At 50.6% G+C, this 19,907-nt stretch overlaps 1 protein-coding gene across 1 annotated transcript; it reads right to left on the bottom strand.

Annotated features, from left to right (window-relative positions):
• Positions 1–810: 810 nt before the first annotated feature.
• On the bottom strand, positions 811–1,839 carry LOC123131227 (uncharacterized). The gene has a single exon (XM_044550949.1). The coding sequence runs from the start codon at positions 1,776–1,778 to the stop codon at positions 1,254–1,256; it is 525 nt and encodes a 174-aa protein (XP_044406884.1). The 5' UTR covers positions 1,779–1,839; the 3' UTR covers positions 811–1,253.
• Between the last annotated feature and the right edge of the window lie 18,068 nt (positions 1,840–19,907).

Genomic DNA, 19,907 nt, shown 5'->3' on the forward strand with positions numbered 1-19,907 from the left:
TGTACCGTGAGTACTCTCTATTACATATTTTAAGACATTTGACGTAAAGTATTTGTGCTAACTACATATATTGCTTGTGTGGAATGGGTATGATTCGAGGAAGAAGTTTTTATTACACTTACTCAAATATTATGCGAATGGAGCTAAAAACAATAATTTTGATATTGTGAGAATTTCTTAAGCACATCAAGTAGATCTTAATTTGTAAAGATTTTTAGTTGGATAATCAGTCATATGTATACATCTTCAAATTGCCTTTCTGTTATCAATTTACATTGCATGTAAAGTGTACTTCAATTATTACCCGATTGTGTTCGTGTTATCTTTTCTCTAATATGTGAAGTTTAACATGCATTATGTTTATATTACTCCAATAAAATATTTCAAAAGCCCGTGGCAACGCACAGGCATTGTACTAGTATGTCCTCAGTTCATCAGTTGAGCGCGCCATGAAACTTCGACATAAATGTCTTCAGAATCGATGGATTTCTCTCGTGAGCTGCAAATTGCTGGCCTGATCAAAATACTTATTTTAGTACGTACTTCGCAAGCACGGAAAGAAGAAAAATCCTCGGTTCATCAGTTGCGCGCGCCATGAAGTTCCGCAGAAATCTCGTCGGGGGATTTCTCCCGTGCTACAAGTTTGCTGGCCTGATCCGGCAGGCTGGGGGCACGCACGGGTGGGGCAAGCGACGGCGAGACGCCACTGATCCTTTCCGGAGCTTATCCAAAACTGAAACAGGAGCGAGACGCATCCACACCCCAGGAACATGAACATAAACAGAAGCAGAATTTGTCGGAGAAAAAACAGAAGCAGAAAGTGGTTGCGGCAAATCATCCATGATCCACGGATGGATAAGCCTGCCGCCATGGAATAGATCAGATGCATGTATTTGTCTACAATTTGTTACTCATGTATTGATGTATATCCAGAAGCAAAATGAAGGCCTATACACAGCTAGCGGGCAGAGAGGACGAGAGCTCACTCTATGTACAAGTGGAGGTGGAGCAGAGACGACGAACTCACTCTATGTGCAGCGAAGCGGAGAAGAGGCGGCTCACTGTATGTACAGTATCTACTGGCTAGCTAATTGAGCAGCCCGGAATCGAATTGGATCTTAAAACTCCAACTGATCCCACCGATCTTCCTTCTATACAGCGATCGGAATTATTCGGGGATTTCCTTTCCTATGTACAATATGTTCAGTATGTACGTATCTTGCTGCTATGGTATGTCGACGATGTTGTTGTTTTTACTGGTTGCTACGGCCGGCCATGGAGGCGGCGGAGAGCCGGCTAGGCCCGGCATGGAACTGCTCCACCACTCGCTTCCGGTGCTGCAGCTGCTGCACCGCGTGGGACGGCACGAGCGCCTTGCGCGCCCAGTGCCCGCTCCCCATGGGAACGCGCTGCGCCAGCCCGCTGTATGAGCGTCTAGAGCAGCCGCTGCCGCTGGGGACAAGCTGCGCGAACGGGCTCGCCGTGCGCTTCGACGGCGGCGAAGGCGGTGAGTCGGGCTTGCGGCCGGCGGCGGGGGCCTCTTGCTTGCGCTCCTTATGGAGGCTGCAGCGGAACGAGCCCGGATGGTTCGTCGGGGAGCACATGCAGGACCGACGGATCTTGGCAGTGGGGGAGGAGGGGGGAGATGAGACGCTGACGGACTTGACCGACGAGCCGCCGACGGAGAGCTTGACACGGGAGAGCGAGGCAGATTGGTAGTTGGGAAAGGGAATCAAAAGGGTGGGGCCGCTGGGCCGGGAGGCAGACGTCGTCGACATGATGAGAGATTAGAGAGGTGGATGGGCGGTGGCTTTGGTATGTGAGTTGAGCTCCGGTGGTTTGCTGCCGGTTTGGGTAAGAAGAGATGAGAGCCGGTTGGCCTCATTTTATAGGCCGGGGAGGGGCAGTTTGGTAAATCATGGGCGTTAAGAACCTGGAGTCTGGGCGTACGGCAGCACATTGGAATCGGTCGTGGATGAGCTTTGCTACAGTTACCGACTCAAACTCGCGGACAAGAACCTACAGGCTGACATGGGAACCGTTGATTGAAAAGCAGATGGCCCCACACTTAAAATCAGGAGGTGGTGGGAGATTAGGAGGGGGACACATAATCCCGTAAGCTTTCGCCGTGACTTATTGTCCGTAAGTCTGGGATTTTCGGTCGTGGATGCTAGGCCAGCTTGCTTTGAATACTAATTTCAGTGTCAAACTTCTGGTCAATTTCTTGCATTAAAAACTAGTGCTTACCAGAATCTCGCTATTCTGCGCACAGTACAAAAATATACTACTCCCTCCGTCCTAAAATTTTTATTTTAGATTTATCTAGATACGAATGTATCTAATACTAAAATGCGACTTGATACATCCGGATTTAAACAAATCTAAGACAAGAATTTTCGGACGGAGAAAGAAGTATTGATGGGATAGTTTGTGCATCAATAAATCGGAACATATGGTTGTTTCCTCTTCTTCAGAAAAACTGTCATGCACTTTCAAAAAAAAAAAAAAACTGTCATGCAGGAGGAGCACACCGCGCATGTGCCAGTTCGGCTGGAATTCGGCAATGCCAACCCCGATTCCTGCGTGCAACCGCCCACCGGTCCTGCCTGGACCCGTCACATGGCATGTTGCTTTCGTAAACCGGTTCGGGCACACTGGAAGAACCGTCCTAGAAAAAGGGAACTTATCTCGGAACGTAGAGAGCGAGGCAGGTGATGGTGAAGCTGGCACGAGCATGTCCTGATGGACGTGACGCGCCAGCAGCCGGCAGCGACCCGACGGACCACAGCCGCCGGCCGTGGGTACACCTCCGCCTTGCTTGAAACCCGGCCGACCTCTGAACGTTCGACACCGTAGCATCGGCCGGAATCAGTCGCCGTAATGTTGCCCATGTAAGTTTGTGGAGTCCGTGGGAAGGAAGCGATCACGGAGTGGAGCCGGCGATGGTGGCACGATCACTTTCGATCATCCACGATAAGATGCCCTGGTCTGATCTGATCGCTGTTGCTACGGCTGTGCGTCTGGCTTTCCTCCGGTTCCGGTAGAAAGGTGGGCGTCTCTTTCCCTGCCCATCCGTTTCTCGTTCGCTTTCCCTTCCTGTCTTTGCTCTTCGTTTTGTTTGTTTTACTGTCGAAAGATTATGATCGACAAGCTGCTGCCCTTGGTACCTGCGTCGGCTGATGCCTAAATTAATCCTCGCAAAGTTAATTACTCGGGCTTAGTTACAGCCGTGTGCTGCTGAAGGCACCCTGGCCACATGCACGCAGGCGCGTAAACCTATTGGTGCTGCGCCAATTTACAAGATCAAACGAACGAACGGGGTCAGGACTGAGGACCATGCGCGCGGGAGGAGACACGTCCAGGCCGCCGCGGGCGACGTCTGCATGGCGACAAGGGGTGCGTGGCGCCGGCCGGCCGCGACAGCTGGCTCCGGCGGGGGCTACTTGGCCAGTCTTTTGTTTTTCACTCTGGCCGCACCCACCTTGTCGATTGGATCCGGAGCAGCTATCGGGGATGGGCCGTCGACCTGCATCATCTAGCTCGGTGGTTGATGCTCGGCCTGCTGATTTTTGTATCGTGGCGCCCTTTTCCTGTTGTTGAAGAAAGCAGAGCGGGCCAGACGAACTAGTACCAGTGTACGCTCTAGGTTTACTTTCTGCCGACCGGCCGTGGACGATTTCGATCTCCAATCATGCGCACGGACCTTTGTCTCCGCGGCTGCATATGTAGTTGATCTCCGGCAGAAATCACATATTTGACCTGAGGGCCAAATCAAATCACAAACTGACCTCGTTCCGAAAAAATTTCACTCTGCTGATCCTTTCGTGTGGCGCCCGACAGCTGGGCGCCACACACTACTATGCAGCGCCTCTCTCTTGGGCGTTGCACCTCCTGCCAGCGTGGCAGCCTGGTCCAGATGCGGCCCCACAGACAGCATTGCAGTGCCTCAGGCTTAGGCGCCACACTTGTAATATGCAGCGCCTAGCTCTTGGGCTGAAACTGTGGAGCCCATGTATTCTTTACCGTCATGATTGAGAACTCGGACTCCCTCACGGTAAGAGGGTAATTGACATTCACATTCCTAACACGGGCTGCATTTAACAAGTGCGAGCATGGGAGATGAAGCAACGATGGCCTCATGCAGTTGCAATCACACCGTGTTAGGGAGACCTTGAAAGCGCGGCCTCCGTGTTGGTGACCATCGTTTGTGGTTCCTCCAGGCTCTTTCACCTCATACTTCCACTCGTTGTCGTCATATAGTACAGCTTCTTGGGAGTCTGCCTTTCGTGATTGAAAGTCCAACCATTCTTCAACCTTTGATGGGAAATAGTACTTGTGCTTATCCTTGTTCTCACCAGCAATCTGCTTATCCTTCTCCATTGAATACTTCAAAAAGTATCCATTCATCTTGTCAAATGTGTATTGAACTATTGCCGTCACGGGTGATGCATGTACACCCTTGAGCACCTTATTGAAGCAATCTGTTATATTGCTTATCATTTGACCGTACCTCCGGCCATCTTCATCGAAAGCACGTGCCCACATATTTCTTTCGATAATGTTCTTACTGAGAAATTCATGACCACCGGGGTCAAGTTTCTTGTGTCTGAGCAATGCATTGAACAATAGCAAACTGCTTGTTGGTGAAAGCGAGACAACAATCTTGAAGATCATCGGCCAACTCCTTGATACCACATGCCCTATAGAAGTTTGCACAAAAGTGCCTCATGCACCATCGATGGTGCAACTTTCTATGTCCGGGAATGTCAACCACCACCGCATTTAGAATTCCTGGATGGCGATCCGATATGACACAAATTTCCCTTTCAGCCGGTAATACCCTTGTTCTCAATTGACGCAAGAACCACTCCCAGTTATCATTGTTCTCCACCTCAACCAAAGCGAAAGCCAAAGGCAACACCCGGTTATTAGCATCACTTGCTATTGCAACCAATAAACTGCCCTTATATTGTACGGTCAAGAACGTGCCATTAATGGCGATGACGGGCCGACAATGCTCAAAAGCCCTCACGCATTGCTCAAAGGCCCAAAATGCACGGCCAAATATTCGGACGGTCCTCCCATTGTGAATCAATGTTTGGTGCCCATGAGGCTCAACCACGTGAACCATGTCTGGGCTTGTGGTTTCCATAGCTAACAACAACCTAGGGAGTCGGTTGTATGCTTCCTCCCAATTGCCATACAACTTGTTGAATGCGGCTTGCTTTGCCTTCCATGCCTTGTCGTACTTCATCTTGTAATGAAAGATGGCTTTCACAAGGTCAATGACACTCTTGATGCTCATTGTTGGAAGTGTGGATATTTGGTTGAAAAGCCTATAAGCGATGAACTCGGACGTGAATTGTCTGTGTTGTTGGTACACAAGCTTGCCATCCGCATTCTTGTGCCGGCACATGTGATTTGATAGACAACTCACTATGCGCCAAGTGGGACCTCCTTTCCATGGCCTTGCACGCACAATCCATGAACAACTTGGCACTTCACATTTGACCGTGTAACGCACATTGACGTCCGAGTTGGCCACTTTATGTGGACGATAATGCGTAACCGAGTAGTTGTCGAGCCACATCTTCAATTCGAAGAAGGATTGAAACTCACAACCGGGATATATCCCGTTCTCGTTGTCTTCCAAATCACGTTGAGAACTTGGCCTAGCTCCAAGAGATATGCATTTGCTACCATCCACAACGGCTTCATCCGCGAGACTAAGATCCTTGAACAATGGTGTCTTGTGATCCCGCCCGAATACCTTCTTGAATGCTTGGGCCTCCTTCGGTGTGAACCCCTCCTCATCAACTTCTTCATCGGGACCATCGTCATCCGAGTCCGATGCATATGCACGGGAAAAATGGATGGATTGGTCCATTGTCTCTTGCACATGATATTGGTCGAGATCACCCACATTGTTGTCATGGAGATCAACTTCGTTGTCATCTTCCTCGTACTCATCATTCTCCTCTTCAAAACCTTCATTTTGGTTGTTTGGAGTCGGGCTCAATGTTGGCCAATCTTGTTGCGTGAAATGAGGTTCACTCATTTGATCTTGGTTCATGGGTGGTGGAGTGCTAGCAACCAACGGGGAGGGGTTCCGATTCAAGTCCAAATTCAAAGTAGACTCAACCTTCTTGGAGGCAAATAACTCAAGAGCCCTATCTAGAGATTCGGCAATCGTCTTCTTGTATGCAACCCAACGTTGCTCGGAGTTCACACGCATTATCTTCCAACGGATGTGCATTCCAAAACCAACATTATGCCTTCCCTCGAACTCAACAACGTCACTTGGTCCAAGAGCTCCGCATAGCTTGGACTACTCTCAAACACCATGTCAAGCTCATCCGGGTCCGGCTCAACATTGCCTTTCAAAAAGGCCTCTTTATCCACATGATGAACATAAACACATGTTCTCCCCATCCCTATAATAATAAAAAAACACATATATCAAGTAAGTACTTAACAAAAATATTTGCACAAAATACATATGCCATAACATATATATGAATTAATAACCCTAACCCCCACTTAACAATAACCACAACCCTAACCATAGCATAACCCTAACACCAACATCAAACACACATAACCCTAACCCTAGCATACTATGAAAGCCTAACCAACCCAAATTAGCAAAGAAACATAACATGATTCAATACAAATTTGCAAATCCAAGCCAAAACTAGGGTTTCCCCAAAGTAGCATGATTTGAGCAAATGTGACAATTCCTATGGATGAAAACGAGGGGATCGAAGGAGATTACCTTAAGGGAGGGGTTGGCTTCGAAATCCACGGTCAAATACTTCGGATTTGAAAGATTTGAGAAGGATTTGAGAGGGGGGAGAGGGGAAGAGAGGAGGGGCGCAAGGCTAAGGGTTTGTGTGGGGTGGGGTGTGTGGGGTGGGGGTGGGATGGGAGAGAGGGTGGGGCCAGCCTAAGTGGAACATAGCCTGTGCAGCGCCCAAGAACTAGGCGCTGCACATTACAAGTGTGGCGCCTAAGCCTGAGGCGCTGCAGTGCTGTCTGTGGGGCCGCAACTGGACCAGGACTGCCACACTGGCAGGAGGTGCGACGCCCAAGAGAGAGGCACTGCATAGTAGTGTGTGGCGCCCAGCTGTCGGGCGCCACACGAAAGGGTCAGCATAGTGAATTTTTTTCGGAACAAGGTCAATTTGTGATTTGATTTGGCCCTCAGGTCAAATATGTGATTTCTGCCTTGATCTCCCACCCCTCAAAAAATGTAGTTGATCTCCCAGTTCGGTGTATTATCGTGGATCTCCCGATCATACTGCGTTTGTCCCTATACTCGCAGAATTTTATAGAGTTGTTAGAAAACGCATATACTCCCGTCATCCCGGATTACTTGCCGCAAAAAAGATATAAATGTATGTATTTAGACACATCCGTTTCCACGACAAGTAATTAAGAACGAAGGAAGTATAATTGTAGAGCTCTTTGACGGTGATTGTAGAGTTACGATTTGTAATTTCATGTAATTCCTACTCTGATTTTTTCTGGCCATTGGATCTCGAAAAATCATTTAAAAAATTCTTTTTTCTATAAAAGGGTATAATAGTAACCGAATCTCTTGTCCGTTTCCGTTCCTTACGGCACGTTCAGAGGCCATCTCCACGATCCAATTCTCCTCGCATAGCCGCTGCCGCACATCCCGCTCGTAGATGGCTAGGCGGTTGTGACGCCCCCGATTCAATCGTACACTAATCATGCACGCAAATGTGTACGATCAAGATCAGGGACACACAGGAAGATATCACAATACAACTCTACAAATAAAAAAGTCATACAAGCATCATAATACAAGCCAGGGGCCTCGAGGGCTCGAATACAAGTGCTCGATCATAGACGAGTCAGCGGAAGCAACAAAGTCTGAGCACAGACATAAGCTAAACAAGTCTGCCTTAAGAAGGCTAGCACAAACTGGGATACAGATCGAAAGAGGCGCAGGCCTCCTGCCTGGGATCCTCCTAAACTACTCCAGGTCGTCGTCAGCGGGCTGCACGTAGTAGTAGGCACCTCCAGTGTAGTAGGGGTCGTCGTCGACGGTGGCGTCTGGCTCCTGGGCTCCAGCATCTGGTTGCGACAACCAGAAAGAAAGGAAAGGGGGAAAAAGGGGGGAGAAAGCAACCGTGAGTACTCATCCAAAGTACTCGCAAGCAAGGAACTACACTACATATGCATGGGTATATGAGTAAGGAGGCCATATCGGTGGACTGAACTGCAGAATGCCAGAATAAGAGGGGGATAGCTAATCCTGTCGAAGACTACGCTTCTGGCAGCCTCCGTCTTGCAGCATGTAGAAGAGAGTAGATTGAAGTCCTCCAAGTAGCATCTTCAAGTAGCATCTCCAAGCAGCATCGCATAGCATAAACCTACCCGGCGATCCTCTCCTCGTCGCCCTGTAGAAAAGCGATCACCGGGTTGTCTGTGGAACTTGGAAGGGTGTGTTTTATTAAGTATCCGGTTCTAGTTGTCATAAGGTCAAGGTACAACTCCAAGTCGTCCTGTTACCGAAGATCACGGCTATTCGAATAGATTAACTTCCCTGCAGGGGTGCACCAACTTACCCAACACGCTTGATCCCATTTGGCCGGACACACTTTCCTGGGTCATGCCCGGCCGCGGAAGATCAACATGTCGCAGCCCCACCTAGGCACAACAGAGAGGCCAGCACGCCGGTCTAAACCTAAGCGCGCAGGGGTCTGGGCCCATCGCCCTGAGCACACCTGCACGTTGCGTGGGTGGCCGAAAGCAGACCTAGCCTAGTGGCGTTCCAGTCCAATTCGGCGCGCGCCGCTCCGTCGCTGACGTCTGAAGTGCTTCGGCTGATACCACGACGCCGAGTGCACATATCTTTCCCACGTAGTTGGTTAGTGCGTATAGGCTCGTAGCCAACTCAGATCAAATACCAAGATCTCGTCAACTCCGTAGTCGAACTGGGCAGCAGCAGCGTCGGTCTCGTGGTCTACCGGAGAGAAGAGAGGGGAGAAACAATGAATACAATGCAAACAAATGCATATCGATGCATGACATGACAAGTAACAATGCTAGGTGTGCCCAATCGCGGTAGTAGGTGATACCGACGAAGGGGGGGAAACATCCGGGAAAGTATTCCCGGTGTTTCGCGTTTTTGGACACAGGAGGCGGAGGGGGAAAGTTGCGAGTTCGGTAGGTTAGGGGTGTGTGGCGGACGAACGGACTGCGTATCCGGATTCGTCAGATTTTTCTGAGCAACTTTCATGTAGAAAGTATTTTCATCCGAGTTACGGATTAAAAGATATGATTTTCTAAAGATTTAATCATTTTCTGGAATTTATTTAATTAATTTAAATCAACATTATCCAAAACAGTGTGTGATGACGTAGGCATGACATCAGAGTGATGTCAGCAGGTCAACTGGTCGGTTGACCAGTCAAACCAGACAGGTGGGTCCAGTGGGACCCACATGTCATTGACAGGGTAATAACAAGGGGGTTTTAGACTAATAATTGGGTTAATTAGTGGGTGGGACACAGTAGTCAGTGATTGTTTAGTTAATTAAATTAATTAATGAAATAATTAGCATTTTATCTATTTACAAAATGTTTTAACTCTCGTGGGCCCGCGTGTCAGTGGCAGTAGGTGCCACATCAGCGTAGTTGACCCGGTCAACTTGGCCAGTTGGGGCACCCAGGCCCACAGGCAGTGACCCAGGGGGTGGACCCCACGCATGCCACATCAGCCGGCCGGCGTTTAGACGCCGGCGAGTCCGTTTCCGCGGCGGCGCGGCTCGGGAGAGTGGCGGGTTTCGCCCATAGGGCACCAAATCGAGCGGGACCGGTCGCGTTCGAACGGCAAGACGACGGCGGAGTGAGTGGGGGTGGTTGTAGAGGCGGTGGTGGCCGGAGTCGAGCGCCACGAGCTCGTCGGCGGCGAGGTGGTTCGGGCGTGAAATGAAGATGGTGACACAGCGCGCTTCGGGGCGAATGGGAAGGCTAGGGTGGACCTGCGCGACACGCAGAGCACAAAGGGCTCGGCCCCGTGACCATTTGGTCACCGGAAGGGCGCCGGCGACGCGCGCAGGCGGCGGCGTGGTCGGGTTCCCGGCGAGAAACGCGCTAGCAGGCACGGGAAGGCTATTGCGCGGGCGCGTTGGGCTCCTAGGAACCCCAGGAGTGCAAAGGCGAGTTCGGGCGTGCGTGACGACGGCGGCGAGGTACGCCGTGGCGACCAGAGCCTCGGCAATGGCGGCGGCTGGCTACAGAGCGCTAGGGGGCCAACGAAGAGCAGCAGGGGGAGGAGAAGCTCACCGTGCGGCACGCAAGATGGCCCTTGGGAGTTTAGTAGCCGGAGAGTCGACGGCGCTCGTCGGAGATGCATCGGGGATCCGAGGAAGAAGACGAGGTTGGGGCAGCGCTCGATAGTGCTCGGCGTCCTGCGTCTTGACGTGGAGGCGTAGTCGAGGGAGGCGGAGCATGCGGATGCGTCGGAAGGGCGTGAAGGTCGCGATGGCCGCGAGTACTACGGCGCCGAGGCCATGGTGGTGCTCGGTTGCCGTGGGGAACGAGGGGGCGAGGTGCGGTGGATCTGGAGGGGGGAGTGCAGGGACCGAGGCGAGAGTGGGGGGGGGGCGAGTGGGAGGAGGAACCGAGGAGGCGCGGCGTGGCGACCTTATCCCCTCGTCTCGTCGCCGGCGAGGGGGGTTCGGTTGGGACGCGCCCTGTTCCGACCCGGGTCGGGGGAACAGGGGAAGGGGATGCGGTGCGGGAGCTGGGCCGGCTGGGCCGGCCAGGCTGGCTGCGGGCCAGGGGGTTGGGCGGTGGCCGTGCGGGTGGGTTGGGCTGCCTGGTCCAGGGGGCTTCCCCCCTTTTTTGTTTTTTTTGTAATTTCTTTCTTTTATTTATTTTCCCTTTCTGTTTTATTTAGTTTTAGGGCATTTAGGCATTTTATAAAATGGTGTTTGCTTCACCATAATTACCAGTGCAATATTTGGCAACCCCCGAACATTTTCGCTTTGACTTTTGAAAACTTAGGGTGTTTGTCACTAATTCATATTTTGAATTAGCACTGATTTTGAACTACCACTTGGTTAGCCACAGTAACACTGATGACATGGCATCATTAGAAGAGTTTTACTGTAGCCTAATTATCCGGGCGTTACAAATCTCCTCCACTGCAAGAAATTTCGTCCCGAGATTTAGGAGGTAGAAGGAAACAGTGCGGGGTATTCATCACGCAGGCGATCCTCACGTTCCCAAGTGGCTTCATCTTCAGAATGGTGCGACCACTGGACTTTGAGGAACTTGATCGCCTTCTGGCGTGTGCGGCGTTTAGCTTGGTCGAGAATGCGGACCGGATGCTCTTTATAGGAGAGGTCCTGTTGCAATTCGAGAACTTCATGATCCACTGCTCGGATTGGGTCCTTGAAGCAGCGACGGAGCTGCGACACGTGGACCACATCGTGAACCTGAGAAAGGTTCGACGGAAGCTCCAGTTGATATGCCACTTTTCCACGCCTCTCGAGAATAGTGAATGGGCCAATATAGCGAGGAGCTAGCTTGCCCTTGATCCCGAAGCGGTGAGCACCCTTCATTGGTGTAACTCGAAGATAGGCCTTTTCGCCAAGTTGATAGACCATGTCTTTATGATGACGGTCATAATTACTCTTTTGGTGTGACTGAGCAGTCTTGAGATTCTCGCGAATAATGCGGACTTGCTCTTCTGCATGTTGGATAATATCCGGACCAAAGAGTGGACGTTCCCCAGTTTCTGACCAGTTCAGAGGGGTTCGGCACTTTCGTCCATATAACACTTCGAAGGGGGCCATCTTCAGACTAGCTTGATAGCTATTATTATAAGAGAACTCAGCATACGGGAGAGATTCCTCCCATTTCTTGCCGAAGGAAATAACACAAGCTCGAAGCATGTCTTCGAGAACTTGGTTGACACGTTCAACTTGCCCTTGTGACTGCGGATGAAACGCAGTACTGAAAGATAAGTGAGTACCCATAGCTTCTTGAAAACTTGCCCAGAATCTTGAAGTGAATAAGCTGCCACGGTCCGAACTGATAACCAGTGGAATACCGTGAAGTGAAACAATTCTGGACATGTAGAGCGTTGCAAGCTGACTAGCAGTGATCGTTTCTTTGACTGCCAAAAAATGTGCAACTTTAGAAAGCCGGTCAATGACGACAAGAATAGCATCATTACCTTTCTGCGATTTGGGAAATCCAGTAACAAAGTCCATTTCAACATGGTCCCATTTCCATTCAGGAATAGAGATAGGTTGTAGAGTTCCAGCAGGCCTTTGATGTTCTGCTTTGATACGACAGCAAACGTCACATTCAGCAACATAACGAGCAATGTCTCACTTCATATTAGACCACCAGAATCTCTGACGAATGTCTTGGTACATCTTGCTGCTACCGGGATGAATAGACAAAGGCGTATCATGAGCCTCTTTCATAACTTTTGGAGTCAGATTCAGGTTTTCCCTCTTACTCGGTACCACTAGGCGACCTTTGAAGAATAGGGTGCCTGCGTCATCCACAGTGAAGAATGAGGGCTTTCCTTCTGCGAGATAACGTTTAATCCTCTCGACTTCATCGTCACATTTCTGTATCCATTTGATGGTGTCCACAAGATCTGGTTTCGCAAACAGGGTATTGAGAGAACCCCTGGAAACAACATGGAGGTTCATCTTGCGTAACTCCGGAGGAGGGGGAGCGAGTGCACCCGGAGGAACAATATGGAGGTTCAGCTTTCTGAATTCTTCAACAAGTGAGGGCTGAACCTTGTGAATCTGGAGGTGGTTGCAGTAAGACTTGCGGCTCAAGGCATCAGCCATTACATTAGCCTTGCCTGGTGTATAGGAAATACCCAAGTCAAAGTCTGCGACAATCTCCATCCATCGTTGCTGACAGAGGTTCAGGTCTGGCTGGGTAAACAGATACTTCAGACTTTGATGGTCAGTGAAGATCTCGCAATGATTACCGAGAAGGTAATGTCGCCACTGCTTCAGTGCATGAATGACAGCAGCAAGCTCGAGGTCGTGAACTGGGTAGTTCTCTTTGTGAGGGCGCAATTGACGAGAGGCATAAGCAATCACTTTGCGCTCTTGCATTAGTACAGCGCCTAAGCCTTGACGTGAAGCGTCACAGTAAATGACGAAGTCCTTCTTAGTATCCGGAGGAGCTAGTACTGGGGCAGAAGTCAACTTGTCTTTGAGTGCCTGGAAACTTTCCTGACATTTATCTGTCCATTGGAACTTGACGCCCTTATGCAACAGGTTAGTCAGAGGCCTGGTAATCTTGGAGAAGTTCTCGATGAATCGACGGCAATAGCTGGCGAGACCGAGAAAACTTCTGACTTGCTTAACGTTCTTCGGAGGAGTCCAATCAAGAATAGCCTGAACTCGTTCAGGGTTGACGGCAATACCATCCTTAGAGATGACATGCCCAAGATAGGTTACTTCGGGAAGCCAGAATTCACACTTGGAGAACTTGGCATATAGCTGATGCTCTCGTAGCTTTTCCAGCACAAGACGAAGATGTTCAGCATGTTCTTCTTCATTCTTGGAAAATATCAGGATATCATCCAGATAAACCACGACGAACTTGTCGAGGTAATCCATGAATATATAGTTCATCAGGCGAGAGAAGGTGGCTGGAGCATTGGTTAAGCCGAAAGACATGACGGTGTACTCGTATGAACCATAACGAGTCACAAAGGCGGTCTTGGGGATATCCTCCTCACGAACACGGATCTGGTGGTAACCCAACCTCAAGTCAAGTTTAGAGAACACTGATGAACCAGCTAGTTGATCATACAGATCATTGATCCGAGGAAGAGGATACTTATTCTGAATGGTAGCTTGATTTATAGGACGGTAGTCTTGGACCAATCGGTTTGTCCCATCTTTCTTCTTGACAAAGAGAGAAGGTGCTCCCCAAGGAGAGCAACTTGGGCGAATGAAACCACTTCGAAGAGATTTATCGATTTCCTCCTTAAGCTCAAGGAGTTCATGTGGCGGCATCTTGTAGGGTCGCTTGGCTATAGGAGTGGTGCCTGGTTTCAAGTCGATGACGAATTCGACAGCTCTAGCCGGGGGAATCCCTGGGAGTTCTTCTGGAAAGACGTCGAGGAAGTCACGCACGACGGGAATGTTTTCAATGCCCTCGAGTGGTGCGGCGTTCAATGCATTCAATGCATAGAGCCTTACCTCGGCATTCTTAACCAGATGGGCATTGTAGCTTATTATTTCATCAGAAGGGTGTAGCAGATGGACGGTCTTGGTGGCGCAAACGATAGAAGCAGTATGCGCTTTTAACCAATTCATTCCCAGAATGAGATCAATGCTACAGGACTTCAGTACGATGGGAGAGACAAGGAATTCCAGTCCTTCGATTTCTACAGGGACGTCGTTGCAAATCATGGAGGTTCGACATTGGCCCGCAGGAGTGTGTACTAATAGTGAAGCATTCATGTCCTCACATTTAATGTCGTGCAAGCATGCAAAATCTTCTGACATGAATGAATGCGATGCACCTGTATCGAATAAAACAGATGTAGGTACTGAATTTACGAGGAGTGTACCCATCACAGTAGCAGGCTGGTCTTGAGCTTCGTTCAGATCAACGTGGTTGGCATGAACACGACCATAGGACTTGGCATAGTTGTTGCGGGGCTGGTTGTTACCACGACCGGCTGCTGGAAGGGCCAGTTGATTCTGGTTCTGGTTGCATTCCCGAGCACGGTGTCCTGGCTGACCACACCTGAAGCACAGACCATTATTGGGAGTGGGAGCAAGAGCTCGGGGTGGTGGAGCTGGAAGCCTTGGCTGCCTAGTTGGAGCAGCCGGCAGACGAGGTGCAGCATAAGACTGCCTTGGGCAGGTGCATTTGGACGGTACATGCTGTTCGGGATCCATATCTTACGCTTCTGTGAGGGCGGGCCCGAAGATGAGCCCGTGTCACGGTTGCGCCTTTGAGAGCTCTGGTGTTCTTGCAGACCAGTCTCGACATTGATGGCCTTGTTCACTAAGGTGGCGAAATCGGCAAAGTCATGCACTAGAAGTGCGAGCTTGATGTCAGCTTGAAGGCCTTCACGGAACTTCTCCTGTCTGCGAGCATCAGTTGCAATGTCTTCTTCAGCATAGCGGGATAAGTCCAGAAACTCCCGCTGATAAGCTTCCACAGTTTTGTTGCCCTGTGTGAGGTTGCGGAACTCACGCTTCTTCCTGTCCATGATTCCCTGAGGAATGAAGCGGGCACGGAAGGCAGCCTGAAAGTCTGGCCAGGAGATGATTGTCCCAACTGGCAGAGTACGCCTGTGGCTATCCCGCCATTGCGCTGCGGGTCCCTTTAGAAAGAAGGAAGCAAAAGTGACATAGCTGGCAGGGGCTACATCAGCAGACTCCATCTCATAGGTGATGTCACGGAGCCAGTCATCAGCATCCAGCGGCTGGGTTGAGCTGCGGTACACACTTGGGTTGAGGCGTATGAAATCCTGCAGAGTGGTTGTGTTTGACTGCTGGTTCATATTGGAGCGAGGAAACTGAGCCATCATGTTCTCCATGAACTGGCGGTTCATCTCAAACTATTGGATCATACCAGCCATGTACTCAGGCGGTGGTGGGAAGTTGCCACCACGACCACGACCAGCTGGTCTAACAATCCTGTTAATATATAACAGGGGTAGTTCAGTATTAAGAAATTTGCATAGACAAGAGTCATTCATGATGAAACATGCATAATGAAAGGAGCACGACAGATACCACATAGATAGTCGGCATAACTTACAAAAGGGATCGGACATAGAGCTCAGTACACAGAGCTCAGTACATAGATTAAGTCATTATAGGCGGCACGCAGGCTCGCGAATGCATCTAATACTAATGAGCAAGACTACATCAGTCCCAGAAGGTACTGTGAAGGTAGCTGTAACCTGACAGCTGGTAGTGAGGCAACAGATAGTCCCCCACGTCAGTGGCCTGGGGGGCCGCGGATACTATGGTGTAGAACCCGATGCTCAGGTGGCAGAAGAGGACCAAGTGCGGGAGAGTAGCCTCCCACCTCTGGCCATCCGACACCGTGGGGCATCACGGTCCTGGCTAGGCAGATCGCAGAACGCGGCAGCTGTCCAGACCGGACAAAGGGGTGCAACAGCGTCAGAGCCCTGTAAAGGTGCTGACGAGTGGTGTACAACTCGTGGCGAAGAGCTCTGTTAGCTCGGTCCAGCCCATCAGCATGCAGAACTAGGCGCTGATGGTGGAAGGGCTCTCGGGTGACGGTGGAGTAGGCGGCAGTGTAGTATCCCTCCGCACCAACGTCAGATGCGATAGGAATGTGCCTGAAAGGGGAAGTGTCCAATGCCTGATACTCTCCACGAAGACGTGTTAGAGCAGCATGAGCAACATCATGGACTGCCATATCGATAGTCACCCCAACACCATGTGCGGTGTGTAGCACAGTAGTGGAGTCATACTCCCGAGAGTAGAGGTGGACGATGGCTCGGTACTGCTCCTGGTTAAAGTCCTGGTACTCCTCAAAGACGGTGTACTCAGGGTGCCAGCGATAACCCAGATAGGTCATCATCTCAGCTAGCACGGCAGGTGATCCCGAGGCACCAATGACCATCGTGTGGCGGACGACCTGCCTCGTGGGTTCCATCTGAAAACAAAGATGTTTCAAGGGAGTCAATGACAGTGTGGAAATCGTCCAAAATACTATTCTAAAGAATACTATGGCTTTATCCAACTTTGGGGTGAATGGGGTCACGGGATCCTAGTGATAGTTAGTAAATTCGTTTAACCCGAGTAGAAAAGAATTCAGAGTCCCAGAGTAAAGGTCGAGGAGTAAAAGATCCTAGTACCACCCAATGGCGATGTGGGCCCGTAAGGCTCACAGCCATGTTAGTAAAAGTTTTGTAGTGACTAGACTCGACTTCGGCCAAGGAGTGTGGAAGGGGGATTCCTACAGGCAGTCGGCTCTGATACCAACTTGTGACGCCCCCGATTCATTCGTACACTAATCATGCACGCAAATGTGTACGATCAAGATCAGGGACTCACGGGAAGATATCACAACACAACTCTACAAATAAAAAAGTCATACAAGCATCATAATACAAGCCAGGGGCCTCGAGGGCTCGAATACAAGTGCTCGATCATAGACGAGTCAGCGGAAGCAACAAAGTCTGAGCACAGACATAAGCTAAACAAGTCTGCCTTAAGAAGGCTAGAACAAACTGGGATACAGATCGAAAGAGGCGCAGGCCTCCTGCCTGGGATCCTCCTAAACTACTCCAGGTCGTCGTCAGCGGGCTGCACGTAGTAGTAGGCACCTCCAGTGTAGTAGGAGTTGTCGTCGACGGTGGCGTCTGGCTCCTGGGCTCCAGCATCTGGTTGCGACAACCAGAAAGAAAGGAAAGGGGGAAAAAGGGGGGAGAAAGCAACCATGAGTACTCATCCAAAGTACTCGCAAGCAAGGAACTACACTACATATGCATGGGTATATGAGTAAGGAGGCCATATCGGTGGACTGAACTGCAGAATGCCAGAATAAGAGGGGGATAGCTAATCCTGTCGAAGACTACGCTTCTGGCAGCCTCCGTCTTGCAGCATGTAGAAGAGAGTAGATTGAAGTCCTCCAAGTAGCATCTTCAAGTAGCATCTCCAAGCAGCATCTCATAGCATAAACCTACCCGGCGATCCTCTCCTCGTCGCCCTGTAGAAAAGCGATCACCGGGTTGTCTGTGGAACTTGGAAGGGTGTGTTTTATTAAGTATCCGGTTCTAGTTGTCATAAGGTCAAGGTACAACTCCAAGTCGTCCTGTTACCGAAGATCACGGCTATTCGAATAGATTAACTTCCCTGCAGGGGTGCACCAACTTACCCAACACGCTTGATCCCATTTGGCCGGACACACTTTCCTGGGTCATGCCCGGCCGCGGAAGATCAACATGTCGCAGCCCCACCTAGGCATAACAGAGAGGCCAGCACGCCGGTCTAAACCTAAGCGCGCAGGGGTCTGGGCCCATCGCCCTGAGCACACCTGCACGTTGCGTGGGCGGCCGAAAGCAGACCTAGCCTAGTGGCGTTCCAGTCCAATTCGGCGCGCGCCGCTCCGTCGCTGACGTCTGAAGTGCTTCGGCTGATACCACGACGCCGAGTGCCCATATCTTTCCCACGTAGTTGGTTAGTGCGTATAGGCTCGTAGCCAACTCAGATCAAATACCAAGATCTCGAAAAGCATGTTAAGTGTCCGCGAACGCCGAACAGGGCCAGGCCCACCTCTCTCCTAGGCGGTCTCAACCTGCCCTGTCGCTCCGCCACAAAGATCCACACAGAGGGCCGTCGGGACAAAGGTCCTTTCAGCCCCCAATCCGTGAATCACTCGCGGGTACTCTTTGAGCTGACCCGACTTTAGTCACCATCTGTATAGTATGTATGTATGTATAGTATATACCCGTGATCACCTCCCGAGTGATCACGGCCCAATAGTATAGCAAGGCAGACTGACAAGAATGTAGGGCCAATAATGATAAACTAGCATCCTATACTAAGTATTTAGGATTGCAGGTAAGGTATCAACAGATGTAGCAACAATGTCAGGCTATGCATCAGAATAGGATTAACGGAAAGTAGTAACATGCTACACTACTCTAATGCAAGCAGTATAGAGAAGAGTAGGCGATATCTGGTGATCAAGGGGGGGGGGGCTTGCCTGGTTGCTCTGGCAAGAAGGAGGGGTCGTCAACTCCGTAGTCGAACTGGGCAGCAGCAGCGTCGGTCTCGTGGTAACAAATGCATATCGATGCATGACATGACAAGTAACGATGCTAGGTGTGCCCAATCGCGGTAGTAGGTGATACCGACGAAGGGGGGGAAACATCCGGGAAAGTATTCCCGGTGTTTCGCGTTTTTGGACAGAGGAGGCGGAGGGGGAAAGTTGCGAGTTCGGTAGGTTAGGGGTGTGTGGCGGACGAACGGACTGCGTATCCGGATTCGTCGGATTTTTCTGGGCAACTTTCATGTAGAAAGTATTTTCATCCGAGTTACGGATTAAAAGATATGATTTTCTAAAGATTTAATCATTTTCTGGAATTTATTTAATTAATTTAAATCAACATTATCCAAAACAGTGTGTGATGACGTAGGCATGACATCAGAGTGATGTCAGCAGGTCAACTGGTCGGTTGACCAGTCAAACCAGACAGGTGGGTCCAGTGGGACCCACATGTCATTGACAGGGTAATAACAAGGGGGTTTTAGACTAATAATTGGGTTAATTAGTGGGTGGGACCCAGTAGTCAGTGACTGTTTAGTTAATTAAATTAATTAATGAAATAATTAGCATTTTATCTATTTACAAAATGTTTTAACTCTCGCGGGCCCGCATGCCAGTGGCAGTAGCTGCCACATCAGCGTAGTTGACCCGGTCAACTTGGCCAGTTGGGGCACCCAGGCCCACAGGCAGTGACCCAGGGGGTGGACCCCACGCATGCCACATCAGCCGGCCGGCGTTTAGACGCCGGCGAGTCCGTTTCCGCGGCGGCGCAACTCGGGAGAGTGGCGGGTTTCGCCCATAGGGCACCAAATCGAGCGGGACCGGTCGCGTTCGAACGGCAAGACGACGGCGGAGTGAGTGGGGGTGGTTGTAGAGGCGGTGGTGGCCGGAGTCGAGTGCCACGAGCTCGTCGGCGGCGAGGTGGTTCGGGCGTGAAATGAAGATGGCGACACAGCGCGCTTCGGGGCGAATGGGAAGGCTAGGGTGGACCTGCGCGACACGCAGAGCACAAAGGGCTCGGCCCCGTGACCATTTGGTCACCGGAAGGGCGCCGGCGAGGCGCGCAGGCGGCGGCGCGGTCGGGTTCCCGACGAGAAACGCGCTAGTAGG

The sequence above is a fragment of the Triticum aestivum genome, chromosome 6A, assembly GCF_018294505.1.
Source record: "Triticum aestivum cultivar Chinese Spring chromosome 6A, IWGSC CS RefSeq v2.1, whole genome shotgun sequence".
Lineage (NCBI taxonomy): Eukaryota > Viridiplantae > Streptophyta > Magnoliopsida > Poales > Poaceae > Triticum > Triticum aestivum.

Bases quoted from the DNA above. Each gene is read 5' to 3' on its own strand.
- LOC123131227 (XM_044550949.1), bottom strand. From the start codon at position 1,778: ATGTCGACGACGTCTGCCTCCCGGCCCAGCGGCCCCACCCTTTTGATT.